This window comes from Anomalospiza imberbis, chromosome 3, assembly GCF_031753505.1.
Source record: "Anomalospiza imberbis isolate Cuckoo-Finch-1a 21T00152 chromosome 3, ASM3175350v1, whole genome shotgun sequence".
NCBI classification, from domain to species: domain Eukaryota; kingdom Metazoa; phylum Chordata; class Aves; order Passeriformes; family Viduidae; genus Anomalospiza; species Anomalospiza imberbis.
Genome location: NC_089683.1, coordinates 84448296 through 84471900, shown reverse-complemented (window position 1 = coordinate 84471900; position 23605 = coordinate 84448296). Strand labels below are relative to the sequence as shown.

General features: G+C 34.3%; 1 protein-coding gene across 1 annotated transcript in view; it reads right to left on the bottom strand.

Annotated features, from left to right (window-relative positions):
* Positions 1 to 637: 637 nt before the first annotated feature.
* The window catches only part of DNAH8 (dynein axonemal heavy chain 8), a 119170-nt gene continuing 96202 nt past the window's right edge, over positions 638 to 23605 (bottom strand). Inside the window, exons 81-93 of the mRNA XM_068185484.1 lie at positions 21778 to 21896; positions 20249 to 20451; positions 19272 to 19345; positions 16853 to 17005; positions 14189 to 14344; positions 12060 to 12176; positions 10810 to 10911; positions 10274 to 10434; positions 5844 to 6000; positions 5173 to 5325; positions 4893 to 5082; positions 1706 to 1827; positions 638 to 1242 (exon numbers count right to left, since the gene is read on the bottom strand). Coding sequence (XP_068041585.1) covers positions 955 to 1242; positions 1706 to 1827; positions 4893 to 5082; positions 5173 to 5325; positions 5844 to 6000; positions 10274 to 10434; positions 10810 to 10911; positions 12060 to 12176; positions 14189 to 14344; positions 16853 to 17005; positions 19272 to 19345; positions 20249 to 20451; positions 21778 to 21896 — 1995 coding nt within the window. The 3' untranslated portion in view covers positions 638 to 954. The remainder of the gene's footprint in view (positions 1243 to 1705; positions 1828 to 4892; positions 5083 to 5172; positions 5326 to 5843; positions 6001 to 10273; positions 10435 to 10809; positions 10912 to 12059; positions 12177 to 14188; positions 14345 to 16852; positions 17006 to 19271; positions 19346 to 20248; positions 20452 to 21777; positions 21897 to 23605) is intronic.

Here is a 23605-nt window from a genome sequence, read left to right as displayed (position 1 = left end):
TAAGTGAAAAACTGTGTTGCCAAATAAAGGTATCTGAAGGAAGAAGCTTTTTGGAGATTATTAAAGAGATAGTGTAGACTGCATATCTTGTTTAGTATTGCATAAATAGAATTAGTTTAATACTAATTATGTCTGGAAAACTCATGGTTAGGATATTCTTGAGTATCATCACAGAATAATGCTGTGAGGGTCATTTCAAGGATTGTAACCCACACTTTAGAGCTACAAGGAAATGAAGAAAAAATAATTATACTTGTAAATAATCTGGTTCTCTAATTAAAAAAAAAAAAAATCCATATTTAGTAGTTGAAACTGTTCTACTTCTGTTCCCACACAGCTAAACTGGACAGAAAACATACTGGCCTCCATCAGATATTCCAGACACAAACATTCCTGGTGTAGTTTTGCTTAATCTAAATAGTTTAACAAGAACAAGTGAGTTCTGAGAAATCCCAAGCAAAAAATAAGGATCAAATATATTTTTTCTGTCACATAGTTTCCTGCAGACTCACAGAAAATAAGGTGTGTATCATGCAGAATCTAGGAATTTAAATTTGCATCTAGGATATTTTAAATTTTGTTGTCACTGAAACACAAGCTAAAAGTTCTACATGTGAAAGAATGTAAAAAAGCAAAGTTTTTTTTCTTTTTTTTAAGGTTTAATAACATTTTATTTGACATTATTAAAGCAAATATCCATTTAAAGTAATATAATGCATACTTCAAAGGCTACATGCAATGAACTTATTTGGAAAGGTTTACTTTAAAACTATCAACAAACAGCCAAGGCAAACTGAATTTGCTGAAAGCAGAGAAAAAAAATCAGTAAGCCAAGACTGAAATGCAATTTCTAGTATAATGACAAGTAGCCACCAAATAAAGAGCAGTAGAAGAAATACACATTTAATTTGTTACAGGTGCCACATACTCTTCTGCCATAGCAGGAAAAACAGCTTACTTGATGTCACAAAGAAGAGCCACTCCTCTCAGAATCCAGTGGTCTGGAGACTTTGCTGTCTTTAAAAATACCTCTGTAATAAAGTTCAAATCTGTCCTCTTGGGCTTCTTGTAAAGAGGACAAACATAGAGCTTGGGATCCCTAGGTCTGATTGAATCAACAGCAAACATATGGAGCACAGGCAGCTGGACAAAAAGAATCTTTGGTGAAGACTCAACAAGTATGCTTCTTCGTTTGTCCCAGCCTGCACCTTCCAAGTAGAGCCCATAGATATAAACTCCTTCCTGTGTGAAGAGTAAGCAGATACATCACAACGTATAAAGCATAATATTTTTCTTAAACCATTAAAAAAGATGTATGTTTTATAGTAAAAAATATCTGACAGTGAATCTCTTCAAACAATTTCATTTTAAACCAAAATATAATCCTTTTTTGGAAGATAATACTACTGAAATGGAGGGCAACAAAAGTTGTTTAAAAAAGTCTATATACTACAAAGCTTCATGTAAAGTTTACTATAAATTCCAAAAATTAACAGGTGGTACAATGGAGCAGTTCTTTTAACTAAATATTTTTCTAACTTAATTAAAATCTTCATACTTAGTATTTGGCTTCTATGCTGAGCAAAAATGTTAAGGTGAAGAGAGTAGTAACTTTTTCCTCTATCAATCCAAAATTACTCAATGATGCATAATATAAACTAAATATCAAAATTAATACTGAAACATCTTTGCATGTCATACATACAGAAGGAGATGATGTGATTTCGTCTTTGGTTAGCTTTAGCATGTCATTATGTATTGCAACTTTATCTAAAGCCCAGTCTTTATGTGCTTGAGTTGCTTCTTGCTTCATTGCTGTCAGGAATCCTTGAGAAATTAAGCCAGACATTTAGTATTTATCTCACATTATAAAATAAAATCTTGCTCAGTTATTAGTATGGTTCTGCACTGAACTTAGAAACAGATAATCAGAGTTGTATTGAAAAGGAGCATCCTGACTAATGATAGCAAACTTTGCTTTGGGACCAAAACAGGAACAAGTGACAAAAGCGGCATAGTGTGCATTACACCAAGAAAAATATTTTTAAACTGCATGTACTTTTTTCTTCTATTAAATTCCTCTATTAAGAAATATTTGGTCAGGACACTGACTTGCAAATTATCATAAGGCAATCAACTACAAGATCCATGATAAAGGCATCTTTCAAGAAAGAATTTCAAGGCAAGCAAGTTATCCATTGTGTGAGTTGATGTTTATGTAAAGGAAATTTAGCTAAAAGGTGGGGGTGTTTTAAATTAAAAAAGTAGAATTAATTTCATTGATGGAAAACAGAAAATATGTGTCTGAATATGATAATAAAATAACTATGTGGGTGTGGGGAATCTAGTCAATGCAGTGCCTATGAAGAATGAGAAATGTATGTTTTGTTAGGGGAAAAAAGGTTGTCAGATAGAAATTAAGGTAGAGGATGACTTAACAGCTGCAAGTTAGGTGATATTTTGAGTATTGTTTCAAACAGACTTTACAGAAATTTGAAAAAAGTAAGGTTTGAGATGCAAACGGCTGAATAGTTTAAGCACAGATGACTGAGCAGCAAAGAGGTTTGAATGTGTTATAAAGGAAAAAGCTACAAAACCAGAAACACTAGTACCAAATACCGGGCTGTTTCTGTGTGTGTCAGAAGATAACAATGAAGAAATCAAAAACTTGATATCTGCTATTTTAAGCTGCAAGATGAAGAACTGCTTGGAATTGGGAGTCATAGAGATCAAGATGAAGAAAGAGAAGTTAACATAGAGAACTGCATAATTAATAGTGAATTTCCTGGTGAGCAGTATTACAAATATAGATTGATATTACAAATATGCTCACCTCACCCCTACCCACAGCACACATTTTGCACTTAGCAAATTTCTCTCTAGCTGAAGGACTACATCTGGGTTTTTTTACACAGAAGTTGAAGCAATAATAAAGCTCAAGACCATCTGTATCTCAAGTTTGTTGCCTAATAGGCCAAATGTTTTAGTTTGTCAAAAGAATGTGGTCCATTATCTTCTTTTATACCACTGTGAGTGATGCTTTTGACTCATCAGAGATCAGTATGCTTATTAGCTGTGCCACTTAGTATACAAATGATGTTTTGACTGGCATCCCAGTACTATCTTTTAATAATAAATTGGATGTATTCCAGGCACCTCAGTTGTTTCTGAAAGTGACTCTAAAATAGAATTTGGTAATAGTACTTTTTACAGTTCTGGCAGTAGGAAGGCCAGTAAGAACAGAAGCATCATAAAGCAAAGGCAACTCATATAATATTCAAGAATTTCAGAGGTTAATTCTAATTAAAACAAAAACACAAAAAAATCCTCATAGCTGTCACACAGAATTTTCTTGTGAGAATTTTGTATGTATAGTTGTATAGGCTGAAGGAGATTCTCCTAGGAACACACGCCTCATAAGGTAATGGGGTTTTTCACTCATGGAGATGGTTAAAATTTGGTTTTCTTCCTCTTTCCTCTAAATGGTAAAAATATCAAGCTATAACAGACTATGATAGATAATATTTACTTGTACTTCACAGAATATCTTTGATGGATTTGAAGAAACTGTTCATTAAATAACCTCTGAAATGGATACATCATAAAACCATATTCTGATTATTCTTTGTTATAAATTCTGGTACTATTCTATTCATAGAATCATAGAACAGCCCACGTTGGAAGAGACATGGGAAGTTCATCTGGTCCAACCTTTCACGGGAAAGGGAAGACTAGATGAGATTATCTAGCACCGTCCAAATTGCATCTTGAAAACCTCTAAAAATGGGGACTCTACCATGTCTCTGATGAGGTTATTTCAGTGAGTGATTGCTCTTACTGTACTGTAAAAAGTAATTTTGTTGCTACTGTAACATCTTGCTCTAGATTAAAGCTCTTCCATACTCACAACTTACAGTTTGGAAATGAGTTAAACAGTTTCAAACCAGAAAAAAATATAATTTTCTTTAAAAGCTGTATCACTATCAATAAGTATACTTTCTTTAGAAGTTGTATGGTATCATGCTACAATATGTTACCAAGATTAAGTATTTTATTTATTAACCATATGTTTTCCTTCTTGTAATATAAAAACTGTGGTTTTGGGTCAGACTAAAAGATCAGAGAACCACAGAATCACATAGAATGGTTTGAGTTGAAAGGGACCTTAAAAATCATCAAGATCCAACTCCTCTGCCTCAGGGTCACATGAAAAAAAAAGAATATAGAATCCCACTGGACCAAGTCCAATCCAACCTGGCCTTAGACACTGCCAGGAATGGGGCACACACACTTCTTTTGTCAATCTGTTCCAATGCCTTAATGCCTCACAGTAAAAAATTATTCATAATATCAGTTCTAAACCTACCTGTTTTCAGTTTAAATCTGTCCTCTCTTGTCCCACCTCTAAATACAGTTGTGAAAACTCCCTCTCCAGCTGTCTTGTAGCCCCCTCTAGGTACCGGAAGATGTTATAAAGGTCACCCCCAGAGCCTTTTCCCCCAGGCTGAATGGCCCCAACTCTCTCTTCCTGCCTTCATAAGAGAGGTGCTCCAGCCCTCTGATTGTCTTCATGGCCCTTTGCTTCACTCGCTTCAGCAGGTTCACATTCTTTCTGTGAGGGCCCCAGAGCTGGATGCAGCACTCCAGGCGGTGCTCTCAACAGAGCAGAGCAGAGCAGAGCAGAGCAGAGCAGAGCAGAGGGGCAGAATCACCTCCCTTGCCGTGCTGGCCATGCTCCATTCGATGCAGCCTAGGCTAAGGTTGGCTTTCTGGGCTGTGAGTGCACATTGAACCCATTTTTCATCCTGGCTCCTGTGACACACTCTGGCAGTATAACCATTAAATTACTACTATTCAATACATTACTACTCAAGTCTTTTCAGTAGCCTTACCTTGTGGATTAAAGAATCCAGTTATCCAAAACACCTTTGGTCTTCCTTGAAATATCCAACTAGATAATTGAGCATTTCTCTCTAACAGTTCAGTAAACCAGAAGCCAAGTGTGGAAGACTCCCAAGATACTCTTCTCCATACTTGAGGGATTAGAGCATCATACATGTTATCAAGTGCATCTCTTAAATTCTGAAAGAATTAAATAATATTCAAAGTAAATAAATCAATTTAATAGTTTAAAGCACAGTATTCTATGTGTAGTAGAAGTACTTTACTTGCCTCACTCATAACAATTGTTCCTTCTATGGCTAGTTTCAGATCATTCAAACTGGTGCGGACAACTGTGATCACCTTCTGCATGCGGTCAATTTCTTGACGAAGAAAAATATTCATAGAGTTAAGTGCTCCCATTTTAACTAAATGAGCCTTTACCTAAATTATAAAAGCACAGAAGCAATTTAGTTAAGTCTAAATTTTTGAAATGCCATTGTTGTATGCAACATCTTAACTTCTCATGTGTTCAGAAAAGTAAATATTAGATTTGTATATTATTCAACTAACATTTATCACCTTAAAACTGCTGCAGTTTTTACTTTTTGTCTGATACTACCCAATTACTCATGATTTTGCTAGAACAGGACTTCACCCAGAAGGCCCAGGAGACTGCTATCACAAAATGTCAAGACTGACTTTTTTCTGTCTTCCCAAGTAGCTTTGTAAATCCAAGTGTAATCTCCCCAGCATATCTCAGTAGTCAATTGTTAGATGTCTTGATTTTAGATAAAAAATCTTCATACCAATTCATGCTGGTAGCAATAAGGGTTTTGGTTCCTTACTTGAATCTGCTCCTATTTATATGATCTTTTGTACAATTCAGTGTTTCTTTTTTGGAATGTGTAGTGTGAAAACTGAACAGAGAGAACAGCAGGACAAGACTAAGGTTAGCTTGCCTCATGAGGTATGTAATCTGGAGGAAGTTTCTCTAACATGTCTTCAGCCAAACGATAGACAACTGATTCACGAGTTTCTCCAGATCCTCCACCACTTTCTTTAGGCTGAATACTGGCAATAGTATCCAGAACATCAGCTGATGTATTTTTCTGGTATCTGAGAGGATGAGGAATATGCTATAAGTTACATAGAAATTTTAGTTAATGATAACTTTGTAGAACACAAAAAAATCAGTGTGCCATGAAGTCAAATCAAAACTCACACAAAACTGTTTTCCTTTGCATCCTGCACCAACCATAATACACTGATCATGAAGGTTTGCTTTACCCCAGTTTTAAAGAATATGAACTTCCCTCTTCCCTGTTATAAACTTGCTGTGTGTCTAATTCAGGGATAAGAACAAGGCCTGCAACCTGAGATTGTGAGGTGGCAGAAAAACCTATGATAGTAGGGATTCTGAGGAAAGGAAGGAAATGGCATAATGACATATTAATGTCTTCTAAAGAGCTATTTTTTGAGAAGAAGCAATAGAAGTTTTATAACAAGGAAGAATATTTGCCTCATTTAATTACTTCTTAAAAGTGTAATGCAGAAACAGGAAAAGGTGGAAGTGTAACTGAAAGCTGCCCCTTTAATAATTAACAAATCCATGCTGCTTTTGGATGTTTCAGGATTAATGATAAGGGCTGCTAGATTTACAGCACTGCAGGTAAAAACTTCTATTCCATAGTGAAGCATGGGCAGTGCTAATGTAAATTAATGTTCTAAGTCAATACAAAAATGTGAATTAAATTTGTGTGGCATTGGATAATGAAAGATGGTAGACCACATCAGTTCTTCAATCAAAGAATTATAGAAGTATTTTTGTTGGAGTGCTATCCAGTGGCATAGAGCTATGAGAGGAAATAAGAAAAAAAAACTGAAGTATTGAAGTGTCAGCAATGCCTACTTTTACCTTATGGAATCAGCTACGCAGGGAACATACATCAATGAGTGATGTAGGACATACATTTATACTGATTCAAAGCACAGATTTGAATGTCATCATTACTTTTCAATTTTCATATGACACCCATCTCCTTCTATTACTTTGTCATACATAATAATATAAGACATGAAATAAAGGATAGAATGTGTGAACTCCTAAAGCACCTAAAGATGCTTTGGATACCGTGTAACAATAATAGAAAAGCTAGATAATACAGTATTTCAGCAAAAACATTTTGTGAATGCAATTATAAAGACTATAAATCAGAAAAATAAAAGAAATACTACTAGGAATTTGCTTCTCAGAAGATATAATTTCTGCTTCTAAAAGCAGGAATGGTGGGGGCTTTCAAGGTTTTTCATAACCCTTGACTTTAGACTCAATAATCTCAAGCTTTTTTTCAATTTATGGCCCCATTAAAAGAATGAAAGATTTACTCAAGACCACATATGAGCAGAAAAGATAAAAATTCTCTTGGACTCATGGCTCTATTGGTAATTTGGATGACATACTGGTGGTTGCAACCTTTTCTTTGTGTCTTGCTGATTTAACAAGTAGTCATTAGAGAGATGTGAACCTTCCTCTTCATACTGTAAGCACCATTCTTCCAATTCTGCTGTCAGACTATTTTATGTAGAAGGTATAGGTTCCCTGATTATTACATCAATTAAATCATATTAAATTACAGAATTTAACAATTATAACAATTAATAACAATTACTGTTTGAACAAGACTTTTTTGTAAATAAAAATAGAAAAGACAAAAATATATATCTTGGTCTTTACATAATAAAAGTAATTTTCCACTGTGGAAGTGAGGTTAAGATACCAAGAAAGAATTTCATTTACATACCACTGGGACATATTCAACATAAAAACCACTCTGCAACAAAATTTTTCTGGACTTTGGAAAACCTCATTTTACTCTAGATTGCAAATAAAATGAAGTATAGATGCAAACCATAACAATGAAAAGATGGCAGAAGTCTGTAGAGGAAGTACCATGTTCCTGAGAACAGAATCAGTTGCACATGATGTGTTGACCCTCATCACATGTAGATATTTATGTGTACATGTCTCCGTAACAGCTTTTTGTCTCAATTGCCCAATTCAGCTCATGTATTTTAGATGTCTGTTTTGTGATGAGAGAAATTGCACTTTACAAGGATCTATTTTTCTCCATTACTGTTAAGGAAGTCTAGAGTAACCAGAAAGGAGGCTACAGCAACATTAAATGAATTTCATTTATAGTGTCAGTGTTGCTTAAAGTATCTAAGATAAAGCACTCAGTACCTATTTATATATTTTTTCCCCAAAGCAGTATTGTTAAGTGAATTGTGTCATAAGAAAAAAGAAAATTAATTTTCTATGGATTATGATTTACTCCAAAAAGCATTATTAAGAGTATTTTCTCAAGAGTTTGGATGCAACATACTATCATTATTTGATAGATGGAATATGTGCCATCAGGGATTTTCTGTACTGGAAATGAAAACTAAGAAAAAATGCATGTGACAGAAACATTGCCTCAGCTTTGTACAGAAGACAGCAGTATCTATTGCAGCACAGTGTTCAAAACCTTTCATTCATCAGCTTGCAATAGCTTAACAAAAATTCAGCTACATTTAAGGCTTCAGAAGAGAACCATTTGGGAAGGGGTTTTGGCAGAAGATTGCCAGAATATTCCTTTCCTGCTCAGGTAACTGTTAACAATGTGGCTTTGCAGAGCTTATGATTCATACAGCAAGTTAAAATCATTCTCAATGACTTCAGACATTAATCCTAAATGCAAGCATTGAAATTCATTGAAGCCTTACAATTGGAACCAACAGATTGAGTTTTTGGCTGAACTATAAAACTGCCACAGTGAATTATTAAGAGCTAAGATTTTTCTTGTCCTCATTAATAGTAACATGGCGAGGTCTTGGCTCTCTCAGGGTCTCAATTCTAGCAGTTAGCCTTCTGCATACTCTGAGATGACTTGGTAAGATATTATAAGGAGAATTTGAATAGAATTTTATATTGTATGGGATGCTAATCCATTTGGTGAAGATGAAATTCAGACACAGTAGCTGTGCATAGTTGCTTATAACAGACCATTATAAGACATGGAAAAAAGCATGAAGCTGTTGAACATTTTCCCCAAACTCTAAAGAAATACCTACAAGGCAAAATCTACAGCAAAAAAATAGGGGCTAAAGTAACAGGAATATGTGGAGGTAGCAAGTGGAAGAAAAAACGAGGACTGAAGAGAAACCAGAGAGCTGTTCCTACTCACTAAAGCTCCTCCAACAGTATTAGTCTCAAGTTTCCTCCTATAAATTAGCTCTCCTACAAGTCTAATTTTGGATCTACAGCATGTCTCTCTTCAAGACTTTGTTTAGTACTCTGTAAAATCTTGGCTCGTCTTCAATCATTTCTGGAAGGGAGGTCTTGTAAGTATCAGAGAATGACTCGAAACAGAATCTACTCTTAGATTCTTTTCTTCACAAGCATATATTAACAGAGGTATGTGCTAGTAGGAGTTGACAATAAAACTGTGTACTCCTCTCGCAGCATACTTAGAATACAGGCCTCTTGACATGACGTCAGCCTCTCAACTTTGAGACTGAAAAATTGTGGGAAATTATTGTTTCATCCAAAAATATTAGATGGTGTTAGGTTTTCACAGCAGCTCTGCATTTGAATAACATTTTATTTAAAAGTAGAAAAATAGCTACATAAAGAAACAATGAATGTGGAATGTGGACATACTGCATAAGAAAACGCAATATTTCATGGAAGAATTATTAAGAACTCCAGTGAAAAAAAATGGTTTTTTTTCATGTTCACAAGGACCATGTTCCTATCCTTTCATAGGGCATACAGTATTAGAAAGAAATAAAGGGCAAACTGTTACACAGATTATTTGGAATGAAAGAGTGAATTTAGTCAAAGATAAAATTTTAAGTGGAGCTAGGACTTGTGCAGTTGAAAAGCCTCTTAAATAATGTAAATGGCAAGACCAATTGCAACATAAGTTTGTAGTTGCATACAAAAGCATGCTTGTAAACCAAATGACAGAGAATCATTTAACAAGTGTGCACAGAAAAATAAACTGCTTGAAAAAGAAGGCCAATCCTAGAAACTCTCTAGCTGAACTGTATAGAGCAACCTGTCACATGTTCATATTAAACTTTCATAATGCTTTCAATTAACAAAAGTAAAATCATGAGGAGTAAGTAATAATAGTTCCAACTGCTTTAAAAGGATGCAAAACATAGCTGAAGATACTTCATTTATAACAATGTACATACACAGGAAGTGTTCCACTTCAACAGTGAAATTCACGTGAACCTAGGTTTCCAATGCAAAATAGACTTTACTTAAACATTTGATAGGAATTTTTTTCCAAATACTAAAAGAAACATTCTCCATTTTCAATATGTTGGACCCACTTACGTAATATCAGCATTTGGATGGAGACCAAACACCTCTGGACTGTCTATGGCAGGAAGTAACTGGATGAATTCAAAGTACTGTTCCAGAGTTTTGCATACTGGAATTTTATACCCAGTGTAAAAGCAGAAAGTGCTGTCGAACATACTTTCATTAAACCATACCTGTGAAATATCCATGGGGTAAAAAGAAAGAAAACAATTATTTTGCTATTTAGAGGGCTTTCTAATCTCACTTTTACTCTTGGAGGATTAGGGTTCTAGTTTCAGCTACTGCATCTAATTTTACTTTAATACAACTGTAAATCATTAAGAATTATGTCTACTGAGTTTGACTTCCAGCTGAGTCTTTTTAAGCTTCTGCTCCTCACCAAAGAGGAACCAAAGCAAGATCCTCACTGCCAAAAAATGATGTTTTGAAAAGTTTGTTTTACTTTGAAAACTGGTGAAGTGCATGTTCAGCAGAAAGAAGGCCTTCTGATTTCTGTATTGCAGCTGGCAATAAAAATGACAAGTAACTGTATTTCCAAGGTCTCCTACCCTTGCAAAGCAATTAAGAAGACGTTTATCATAGTCATCTGTGACTCGGCCTCCATACTGTACTTCTCCAATCATGTAACGTACTGTGTTCCAAGATATCCCCTGGATGCAAGTACATGAAATACTATAATTATTATACGTAAGAAGAAGATTTTAATTTAAATATAATCTGAAGCTCATATTATTCTGAAATGTAAACTGAAAAAATCATATAACAAGAATACTTTATTTCTAATGTATTTACTGAGCACAACTCTGTAATTTTATAGAAGAGATGGGCTTGATTGTGCTATTATAAATATAGAATCACAAGATCATTTAGGTTGGAAAATATCTTTAAGATCATTGTATCCAATCTTTGACCAAACACCAATTTAGACCATGGCACTAAGAGCCATGTCCAGCTGTTTCTCGAACACCTACAGGCAAGGTGACCCCACGGCCTTCCTGGGCTGTCCATTCCAATGCTTGACAATCCTTTCCACTAAGAAAATCCTCCTGATGTTCAACCTAAATTTCCCCTGGCATAGCTTGAGGCTCTGTCCTCTTGTCCTGACACTGGTTGCCTGGGAAAAGAGGCTGATCCCCACCTGGCTACACCCACCTTTCAGGGAGGTATAGTGACAAGGTCACCCCTGAGCCTCCTTTTCTCCAGGCTAAACACTCCAGTCCCTCAGCCACTCCTCATATGCCTTGATCTCTAGAAGTAAAATCTCATAATATATTAAAAAAAATATATATATAAATATATATTTCATTAGTTTTATTTTGACCTGAAATCACTCACTGCTGCTATTGCCTCTCTTTATACCCACCCTCCCCATGCCACTCCTTCTCCCTATTTCTCATTTTTCTCTCTTGGCTGAGTGCTGCTTCATAAGGAATGGCTATTCCCTGCTAAGCAGTAGAAGACCAAATGGTATCTGTAAAGAAGTTTGATTGGCTCTATCAAACTCGGTAAGTATTTTAGTTCCCTTTCCAAAACAGATAACATACAGACTCATTAATTTTGGATATAGCTGTGAAAAAGAAAAACAAATTTTAATGTTCTTAACAAATATGCATTTTTACATGCATGACAGCACATAAAATATTTCAGCTTGATTTTCTTTCAAAGAACCTCAACCTTTGATCATTAGAAGTGGCACTAAATGAATAGCAATAGTAAATTATGATAAACATGAGGAAAAAACAATTGCTGCTGCCATTCAAAGCATTAAAATGTACTACATAAAGATTTTAGCACTCACCTTCCTGATGTCAATTTTTTTTAGGTGATTCTGTATAAACTGAACACTGGCTGTAAAGTCTGCAGAGTTAAATTCATAGGGAATGTTCCAACCCAAAGGTCCAAACTTGCGTCGCTCCTTCGGAATAAAATCAAAACCAAATATATTTATGAAACTACTTATAATTTTCTTTCCTTAATAAATTTCAAGAATAACAATACCAGTGGAGTAAAGAATTGAAATGGAGAAGAAGGTAGCGTAGGAAATAGCTGTATGCCTCATGGATATCAATAATACAGCTAAGTTTTACCACAGGGGATTAATATTCATAGAAAAAGCAACAAAATAATTTATTAATAACTTTAATAATCAATGTATAAGTCACAGATTCACAATGCCTCACTTCTGTGTGGATAATGAGATTTTTATATTAAGTAATTAATTAATTTAGCATGGTACAGTTTTTCTCTTCTTTTTACATATACTGTCAACTAATGATAGTTCCAAATTTTCAAGCTCCTATATTTATGCTCAGTTTTCCAAAAAGTTCTATATTGCCACTTCTGTCTTATTGTTTCACTATGTTTTTTAATGTACATTTTTTCAAAATTCATAACTTTATTTTAAGGTTACTAGCCTACATTATTCAAATATATTATTGCATGCCTATTTGGAAATAAAGTGATAACAGTTGTATTAACAGAAAAATAGTCAACTATGAAAGTAAAAGAATAAATATTCTGTAGCCCAAACACTTTTAACATATAGCACTATTAGATTTCTCATAATTATGTTAAAGCCACCTCAGTTAAATTGCTCAATTTTTTTTTTTCCAGAATGTAGAAAAAATTAATCCAAGAAGTTAAGAACTGAGTTATTGAATAGTGCTGACATTTATCAAATTAATAAATTACATTTTAAAATTATCTAAGTGATAACATATTTATCAGATTTTATATTACCAGGTCACTAATCACTGACAGTCTTTGACACCTGAAATAACATTTAGACACCGTAGGTACAATATTTAAAAATAACTAGAATTAAAAAAAACCCCACCTTTTATTTTTCAAAATCAAATATTGTTTATAAGCACATGAGACAGCATTAACCAATAATACCATGCATAAAAGTGTAATGATTTCCTGCAAAGTTTTTTGAATTACTTCTTAAGTTATATTTATTATAATGATCTTGTCACCAAAGGGTATTAAGAATTGGTCACTTTAAAGGCAGGACAATGTATATATTGCTTGTTGGTTGGCAATTCATAAATAAAATTTCTTAACAGATGAATAGCTGTAATAGTTTTTAAAAGTACTGATGGGTTGAATAAGCATAGATCTTCTAGTTCCACAAGAACATTATAATCCTGAGGCAGTACACAGAACAACTTTTTCACTGTATAAAAAGAGTAGAAGAAGGAAAATAATGCAGAATTCTTTATCTTAACAGTGAACATCAAAAAATTGTCCTTCTCTCACCAGCTGCCTACACCAAAAATACAAGATGCTCAGTAGAACCTAAGGCTTAAACAGTATTTTGTAACTATTTTGAGATCCTTGGTGAAAAGAAGGTACATTCAGACAGCTGAGATTATTAGTATTTATTGTGATCTCAAAACTTATTTATCTTTAAAGTACAATGTATATAATTGTTCTCACACTGGAATTAATGTAGAAAGCACATTGACATTTTATTTCATTTTAGCCATCTAGAAAATAGCTACTCTATGTTAGGCATCTGGATTGTCTTTAAAATCAATGGAGAGAGAGTGATATATCTCTAGAAAAATATTCACTCTTAGAGAAAGACAGCTGTGACAGATAAGCTGGTTTTCTGTTTCAGCATGCTTATCTATTTCTATTGACTGCAGAGAGAAATTTTCCCCATATACCCAATGACTAACTTTTGATCAGCTGAAGTTAGATGACAAAAAACAAATTCTAAATGCCCATCATATGAGACTTGTTTAAAAACTATTAAAAAGGAAAGAGCTAATAATGAACCTTGAAATACAGATTACAGAAATTAAAGCTTTAGTCCTGCAGCATGATGCTACAACAAATATCAGAATGTGTTTTTTCAGGAACCTTTATTAGAATGACTCCATATATTATAACACTATTTACAAATCTTTTAAGGAATACCTGAACAGTAGAATGCAGGAAAGCTACAGTGTAAAGCAAAGGTTTCCACATAGGCAGATTGCTAATGTTTAACAGATCCTGACTAATTCCAGAAAATGTTCTTTTCAGTCCAGCACGTATACCTTGTGGAGGTTCATTTGTGAACTTTATAGCAATCTGTCACAAGAAAAATATAAAGGAATTGGATTTGTTTACTGAAACAAAAATAGCAACATAGGGAAATGTCACAACTACTAGTTATACATAAAATGTCAATAACTGAAGCTTTGTAGAAATAAAGTTGATATGTACTTAAACTGCATAAAAGGAATACACAGAATCATGGAATAGTTTGAGTTGGAAAGGACCTTTTAAAGGCCATCTAGTCCAACCCCCCTGCAATGATTAGTGACATCTTCAAACAGATCAGGTTACTCAGAGTCAAGTTCAACTTGACCTTGAATATTTCCAGGGATGGACTATCCAACACCTTTCTGGGTGCCACCTGTTCCAGTGGCTCACCACTCTCATTGTAAAAAACTTATTTCTTATATTGAATCTAAATAAAACTTTCTTCAGATTAAAACCAGAATCCCTTGCCTTGTTGCAACACACCATACTAAAATGTCTGTCCTCATCTTTCCTATGGGTCCCTCAAGTACTGCAAGGCTGCAATAAGATCTTCCCAAACCCTTCTCTTCTGCAGTCATAATAGATTAGGCCATGAAGGACTCTGAACATAGATCTTTATTGCCTGTTGGTTAAAAGCATCACTGACACTTGGCCATGGACCTAAAATTTTTCATCAATGACATAAAAGCAGTCACAATGATTTTCAGAAAGCTTTTATATCCCTTATTCAATGATGGAAGAGAAGCATCCTGTATAAATTACAAGAACAGCGTAGTATTTCTGTTCCCAGAATTTCACAGTAAATACAAAGAAATCTCACTCTTCCTCAGATCAGATCTTTGTCTTCACAGTGGCTACTGTGGACTCTGTGGCTATCTACAGCAGCAAATTAGATTCACCAGAGAATATTCCTGAGCACTGTGGTCAGTAGACATTGAATCCATATTTGTGGTATTAAATTGCCACAGCCCCTTAGAATTCAGCCTCTTAGTTTCATGCAAACTGCCTAATGGGAAGAGTGGCTACACCATTTTAATTTTCAAACCATACCTAGAAATTATTTGGAAAAGTCCCAGTAAGCACAGGTTTTCACATCAGATAATATTGTAACTACTAACCCCTATGGGCTACTGCATTCCAGTGCTGGATAATGCTCATGGAACAATTTATTAGTTCAGACACAGACTGGGCCTACTAGAATCCCTGTTGCTCAAGACAATTACAAATGCTGGAGGAACCCCGAGAAAAATAAAGGGGTTTTTTTTCCCTCCAACTGTAGATACTTGTCTGTCTAGCTTGGGTAACATGGTAGCTTGCACAGGAAGGACAGTAAAGGCCAGGCAGCCCATGGATACATTGTGTTGAGTTCCTGTTACTGTTGGACTGAATTGGAACACTTGAAAATCAATGTTTCCACATTTTAAAGGACATCCTGTTCAGTTTTTTATGAAAATTGCATATTGAAAAGAGCAAAGCAAATTGTTATCTTTTCTTCTGCGAAGGGGTTTTGGTTTGTCAATTATTCTTGTTCTGGAATTCCTGAACATGGTAACATTTTAACAGGTAATGTGACACTATATAGTGGGGAAATCACATGTAAAATATTTGAGATAAACACAATGAAGATTCATCTAGCAACCCTCTGAGTTCTCCTTTCTCACTTATAGCAAACTGTGTATCCATACACCTCACTACTCATAAACCCCTGCAGGATGATGGAGATGCAGGATGATTTCATGTTCTGTTGAGAGAACACAGGAGTCCATACAGCTGGATTTCCACACACAGACCATGGTGATGGACAACTCTTACTGAAGGTTGTCTTTACACTCTTTCAAGACAGGACCTTCCTTCCCCCCTTCACATCCTGGATATCAGGTGAAGCATCTATTTATATTCAGAGAGAATGAGAACGACTAAGGAGACTTCCACTGCTTTTTAGAGGAAAGGGAACATAGGAATGTCAACATACAGCTATTACAGTAGATATTAAGTAGCATTATGACCCAATGTGAGAGTGCTGGGAACCATCATCAGTGACTTAAGTGTACTTTGTAAGAGTTTAGGCAATTTTCCTGGTTCTGACAAAAAGTATATCCTTGAGATCTGCAGAACAGCCATTTACACTTCATCCAAAGAAATTTGGTAGATGATGTTCTCTGAGATGTGTTATCCATGTGTGTTCTGTCCCATTTATACCTTGTATATTTATTATAGAGGAAACAGGAATCTTTCTCTGGAAGAAAATTTGTGGGCATTAATCTGTCCACAAGGCATCTGGTTGGGCAAAAAGGAATACAAGTAAAACCAAATAGTTTTTATTGAAGTGCTTCTGTGCACAGAATAAGTGTGGACTCACACATACCTAATGCATCATCAAGAACTTCCAGTTACTGGTAAGTAACCTTCCTTTTTGTTGTGATATTTACATTGTAGCAAAAGTCCGTTTTTTTCTTGGGTTTTAGGGTTTTTCCCTCCATTTTTTTCACTGCCATTTACATGATTAATTTGAATAATTTTCATTAAGTACATGAATTAAATATTTGAACAAACCTGTAGCAGTGTAATTGGGAATTTAGGATGTTGTTCAGTAGTTATCCAAACTCGAAATGTATCATTCTGGATCTCAGCAGTAAGAAGTGTCTCCAGTAGTTCATCCATGAAATTCAGTCCAAGGTGACAATTCTGAAGTAACACCCAGCCTCCCTAAACAAGGATATCAATGATTACCATATAATAATTAGAACAAGTTATTCATAATGCTAAAGCCAACTGTCTATAAAAGAATCAAATTTAGTTTTTCATGTATTTTTTTTTAAACTTCTGTTCTGTTTCTGAATATATATTCTCTTTTGATATTATAGGATATTGACGCAGATAAAGCAAATAGGATAAGTTAGTGCAAAAGTTATTTCCACATTCTCTTTATCTCAATGAAAAACATAACCAGACTAAATATTGTAAGTAAAGAATCAGTGCTATCTAGTGGCAAAAAGAGGTTCCTGTACTCTCCCAGCAAAACACTAGTGATAAGCAATCCTGTCCTCAGATCCAAAAGAATGTGAGTGGAAAAGTAACAGCTGAAATTTAAGGAATACATATTTTTTAAAATTGATTTCTTAATAACATAAATTAAAGTAAGGGTAAAGAGGTGGTAATAAGACAAAAAGTTTGTAACTCCAATTAGTTTATCTGCAATAAAGGCATTTGCATGAAATTCAACCTCCACTTATTTTGATCTTATTCATCTCTCAAATTGCATGAAAGCTCTAGTTGGATTATTGTCTCTCTAAACTTCTGTTTATGAATTTAAATCCAATCAGCATTTTTAGCATCCCTTTAGAAGCCTGATGAATTAGAAGTCTGATATTAAAATGGGATATTATTTAATCACCTCTAAACAGTGACAGACAGTGGATTTCATTACAGCTTGTAATTTTATTTTAGCAATTTTGTTTTAGCTCATTATAAAAACATCAATAACTGTTGGTGAAAAAATATAATTGATGTATTTATTGTGAATTGATAGATATTAAAAAAAGAAGATTAAATGAAGGTGGGTTTTATCCTTCTTTTATGGGGATCAACTTTTTTGAAGGAGATTTTTAATCAATTTGGTACATTTCCAAATGAATCAAACTTAGGTTTTTGAAAATTATCTTCCTGTAACACAGCACAGCAGCTTTAATCATATTATATACTCTTGGCCAGGGGTACAAAAAAAACCAAATAGGTATTTGTCTTCATATTCACTAATTCTGTTTAGTAGTTTCAAATCTGATGCTTACATTTTCCTCCCTTCAGCACTAAGGCATGTAGTTCAGAAATTGTTACTGGTAGCTCTACTGGAGTGCTGTTTTGAGTGTCGTTGTGCTTCAAATTAAGGGCAAAAGAAAGGAAGGGATGCTCCAGTTTTCACCATTGCATTGAACTGGGAGTTGACAGTGACAATTCTAGGCACACAAAGAAATACCAGATGTATGTCAGCACTTATAATATAAATGCTCATTTGCTATAAAGAGATTTCTTTTTTCTCTTTTTCCAAATTGGTGTACATCTATATGCCAATACTCATGTTCTGCTCTCTATTACTGGAGATATTCTATCCCTCCAAAGTACAGGTATATGACTCACGCCCCATATTTTGAGTTTGCAGGCAACTATAGCTGTATGTCTTCATTTGAAAGACTATACACAACTCCTTGAAGCGTCCAGATGACCAGAAGGTACCACCTTTGCACTATAACTTTTATATTGTATTTGAGATTTCAATTACTATCTCTTTGTAGTTGCTAATTAGGTTTTTCATGGTTTTACTGTTGGGGAATATCATCTGCCATAACAAAATGCACTACAACATTTAAACAAAAATTCTTATATATTGTTTAGAAATTCTTAGACATGCTTGGGACTCAAAGCCAATGGATTGACAATTAAAGAAACAAAGAAGAGACACCAAATGCTGGTGAGTAAGTGGTCCTGTCACTAGCAGAGTTGTAAGGAAAATGTGAAACAGTATTAGAAGCAAGCACATCCTTCTGTATCTACAACTTAAAGCTATGTATGTACTCACCGTTTTATTTAGTAGAAATTATGCAACATCCAGGTATCTCTTATATGGGAAAGGAAAACATAAAAAAAATTTCCAATAAAGTGGTGGGATCTGCAGGGCAGGACCAGGCCTCAATGTCCTTTCATCCTTTGTTAATAGTGTAGTGATAAGTAAGGAATGTGCTGCTTTTGGGAAGCTGTTCAGTAGCATTTCTGCCAGTAGTATTGGCTCAGACGCCACTGTCACATATATATGCCACAGAGAAATGTTTTTAAACTCAGGCATTCAAAAAGACATGGTCACCCTGAGATATGCTTGATAGTAACATGAAAATGCAAAATATTATAGACTGCATGCTAAAGGGGTGTAAAAGAACACCAAAACAGACAATCAACTTATGTTGCAATGTTTTTTCCCCACCTGTTCCATTGACACCTCCATGAGTTTGCGTGCATGAACCTCTTGTCCTTGGCCCATTGAGATGGTCCTACATTCTATAACATATTTGACAATATAAGATTAATGTACTTACATTATTAAGAAAAAGTAAGAATTTCAATTCAGTCCAAAATCCAGTTATACAAATAGAGCACAATTAAATAAATTTAATGCAATATGATATACATATGAAAGCAGAAGCCCTTCACCATCATATTATGCTAATATGCATAAATTTTCTAAACACTGACATTTTGTATAACAACATTTAAATACACATGCACAATACTTAGAGAAGTTAAAAACTGTGACTAATGATGACTCTGAATGTGAATTTGTGCCAAATTTTAACAACGCCAGAGCATTTGAAATATGAACAGAGATTTTTCTCAAAGTGTACATAAACACAATACAAAGATGTAAACCTGCATTTATAAACATACTAATGTGACTAATGTCAAGAATATATGGGATCAACTTGCAACTCAGTTTGTATTCACACTTTCAAAACTTCTATACAATGTAGAACTAAAGTCCAGAATATACAAATGTAGATCTTGTAGCTATTTTTTTTGTTACAAAGTAATATTCTAAGCAGATTACTGATTTTTAAGTTACCTGTAGTTAAGAGTTAAAACAAGAAAATATTATTGTCACTATAACAGAATTTTAAAAGAAGAATTAATTGCTTTACAAGACAGGGATTTAAAAAGTTACCATCACCAGGAAGGATGATAATTTATTAAAAAAGACTTGAATTACTGTCCAACTTCACACAGAATGGCACTTAGCATGCTGTCTTCTATTTAAAACATTATTTTACCTCTAAGATGATGTTTCATGAACAAATAGTAGTGGAAGAGAATTTAATAATTACTTCTCAGAAAAAAATCACTCTGAAATTGCTTACACTGCCCCACTGTGCCTTAACATATGACAATGAATAATTACTTTCATACCCAAATTAAGCTTCCGAGACAAGGAATTAATCTGATCAGTTGGGTCTGATCCCATAGACAAGAAACAGATGAGAGGTGTTCGCATGTCACTTTCTTCCCAAGTTTTTCTTAAATTCAAAATAACTGGCTCTGTATATTTCTCATGCAAGGAACTTGCAATATATTTCCTGGCTTGGGACAGTGTTCGGTCTGGACACCAAGACCTAGAAAATAAAATACATACAAAGATATAAATTCACTGCCTCCCTCCAAGGTCAGACTCAAATTAGAAATTCTATTTTTATCAAATAGAGGGATTTTAAAAAATCATATATGTATACATATATGTGTATATATATGTATACATTTATGTATATGTATGTATACATACACACAGATTCATATATTTGTTTGTAGGTTTGTCTTTACAGATATAGTAACAGGCAGAGCTGATGGTCTTCCCTCTGCTTATGATACTTTCCAGTTGCTTACAATTTTGCCTTAACTGTTTGCATTTGAATTTTCTGTTCTAGGCATCTTCATTAGGTTGGGACATTCTTCATTTTAAACATAACTTTTGTATTTGAGAACACAAAGAGGGAAATGTTACAATTGTTTTTGCCCTTTAGCAAAACTCTGCAGATGATTCATTTGGCCTGTTAATCTTTTAGGGTACAAACTCAATTCTTTTGCACTGGATTGCATTGGTGTTGTTGATGAGTGTTTTTCCCATGGAAAAACAAACAAACAACTACTTTTGGATAAAATATATTACCTCACAATCTTCAGGTTTTGAAGATTATTTAAATGCTTAGGTCTTAGATGGACCCCTCCCTCTTAGGGTGTAGAGCATTAAACAATATGGTATTTACATCACATTCTAGCCTTTTTTACTACACATGTTGAATCTGCTACAAAGACAAATCACAGTCTAGTAAATAACATTACTGGGGTATTTCATAGTATCTCTGATTTATTTGTTACAGCACTTGGAAAGTATAAAATGAATGGAAAAAGATATGATTTCATGCACAAGGCAGCTGAATGATTCTTTGGGGAAATCCATTTTATCCCAAGATCTTAGAGGTCTTATATGATGCAAAAAATGTAATTTATAGCACACTTTTCACATCGGATTTTGAAGACTTATTTTGGATTTTCACCATCTCTCTTTTCTTTTTGTATTTTACACTCTAATACTTGTTTAAAGGTATTTAAAATAGTTAATTTTAAAAGAAATTTTTCAAAAATTGAAAACTATCTGGAATTTTCTACTTTTACATGGGCTTCTCAAAGAAGGCTGCAATATGGTTCCCAGTTTCCATTTCTCATGACATAAAAGCAAGGCTATGAAAAATATTTTCTATAAATACCTTTAGATGGCAGAGGACAGCTCTGAAATAATTGAATAAAAACATATTTATTGTGATTGAATTGCTATTCAATGTCACCCAGAGATAACTAAAATTACACTATCATGATAATAGCATACTGATAGGTTGAGATGTGTTGCAACTGTGTAATTTCCCAAAATTTTTGAAGCTGCTCACCTGATGAGTAAAAGCTTGCGAAAGGTGTCGAGTGAATCACTGTATCCATTAGGGATAATTTCTTCCTCAGGGGCATCTTTATCAAACCAGCTTTTCCATGCCTTATCACTTTGAGCTATCTAAATTTATTACATTAACACACAAATAAATATATTTCAGTTGCAGTAAAATCCCCTTGCAATTTCAGCTTTTAATGAGAGGCTGTTATTATATTAGGACATATTACAAGTAACATTGCCTATAGCATTTAAGACATATGCCATAAGAATTGCTATTAAAATATTACAAATAATAATAATTGCTGCAATCAATGTTAAGATGCAGACTCTCTAGCAAGTCAGTTATCTATGCATTCCCCGCCCAAACACATGCAGCTACTTTTAAAAAATCAGTAATTAGCAGGAGGATTCTATACTACAAGAGGAACACCTTGTGATTTTTAATTAATTCCTTTTGGTCACAAAATATGAAGAGGACCAGAAAAATCTGTCCCAGTACAGTTTAGCCAGCCAATGATTCACAAATTAAAAGTAGCAGATTCTAGTAAGCTTTTGGCTTGAGAAAGAATAAACCTGACCACAAATATGATCACAATTTTAGGCACTTCTTAGAATCCCTGACCTAATAGGACAAGGAATACCAGTGGGCAGAACATGGTCAAAATGCAACTGAGCCTTCAGTGCAGTGACTGAGTAGGGTCAGCTACTGCAGTATTCTCAGATCACTGGAAAAAGAACAAGGAATGCACTAATAAAGGTTTAAAACAGAAGATGCCTATGTCAAATTAGGCATCTGGGACTTATTTTTTTAATAGGAGAAAAATGAATTGAAACTAGCATGGAAAAAAGAAAAGCACAGAAAATCTCTTGAGAGCTGGGCATACCATTCTCAGTGTCCTTTTTTGGTCACTTTAAATAATTTTCTGTTTCATCTAAATGAATAATGATACATTGCATTTTATATGATGAATCAAACAGAACAGCACTTCTAATGGATAAAAATAAGTATTAAAAAGATGTTTTCACAATATTTTTAATTTATATCCTAGTTGGCATCCTCCCATATTCCATTTCTATCTATGACTGAAATAATTCTAATTGCCACTTTTTAACGTTGCAACTACATGGCAAAAGTAAGACAGTGCTAAAAAATTAACTTTAAAAGGAGAGTTTTTGTGGTAACATGGTCACCTAAGTATTTTGGAGTCTAAAATTTTGTTTGCACACATTCTAGAAAAGCCCCGGTGAAAGGACTTATATAGAAATAGGGTTCTGGTGCCCTAACAACCCTGAGTGAACAACCTAACTAAAGCTCCTCCACCTTTCTTCTAACTTAATATTCTATTTTGATACTTCAAGAAACCAAAAACTGGAAGAATTGCACTGGTATGTATCCAACTCTTGCCTTGATACAGGGTTTAGAAACAGCCAGGACCACTTGCAGGTAGCCATTTAGCTAAAATGTCTGCTACCCTCCAGGGCAATATGTGCTTGGCAGGCCAATGCTGTAACAGCAAGGAGAACTTACTGACCTGGCTATCAGTCTGATTAACAAGGAGCACTTAGATACAAGAAAGTCTTAAGGAGTGTTTTAGCTACACTAAAAAAAAATAAATTAAAAATTACCAAATTGAAGATGTCACAAGCTTATGTGCATATAAGTTCATGCATGTCTACATAACATGTAGCATTTGTAGCCAGCTCATTATATCCGAACGTTAGCTTTGGAATGGAAATGAGTATTTAAAAACAAGCAGCAAACCATTCACTTGTAAAAATACACCAGAATCAAGACAGACAACATTGCAACTTAAAACCTGACACTCAGA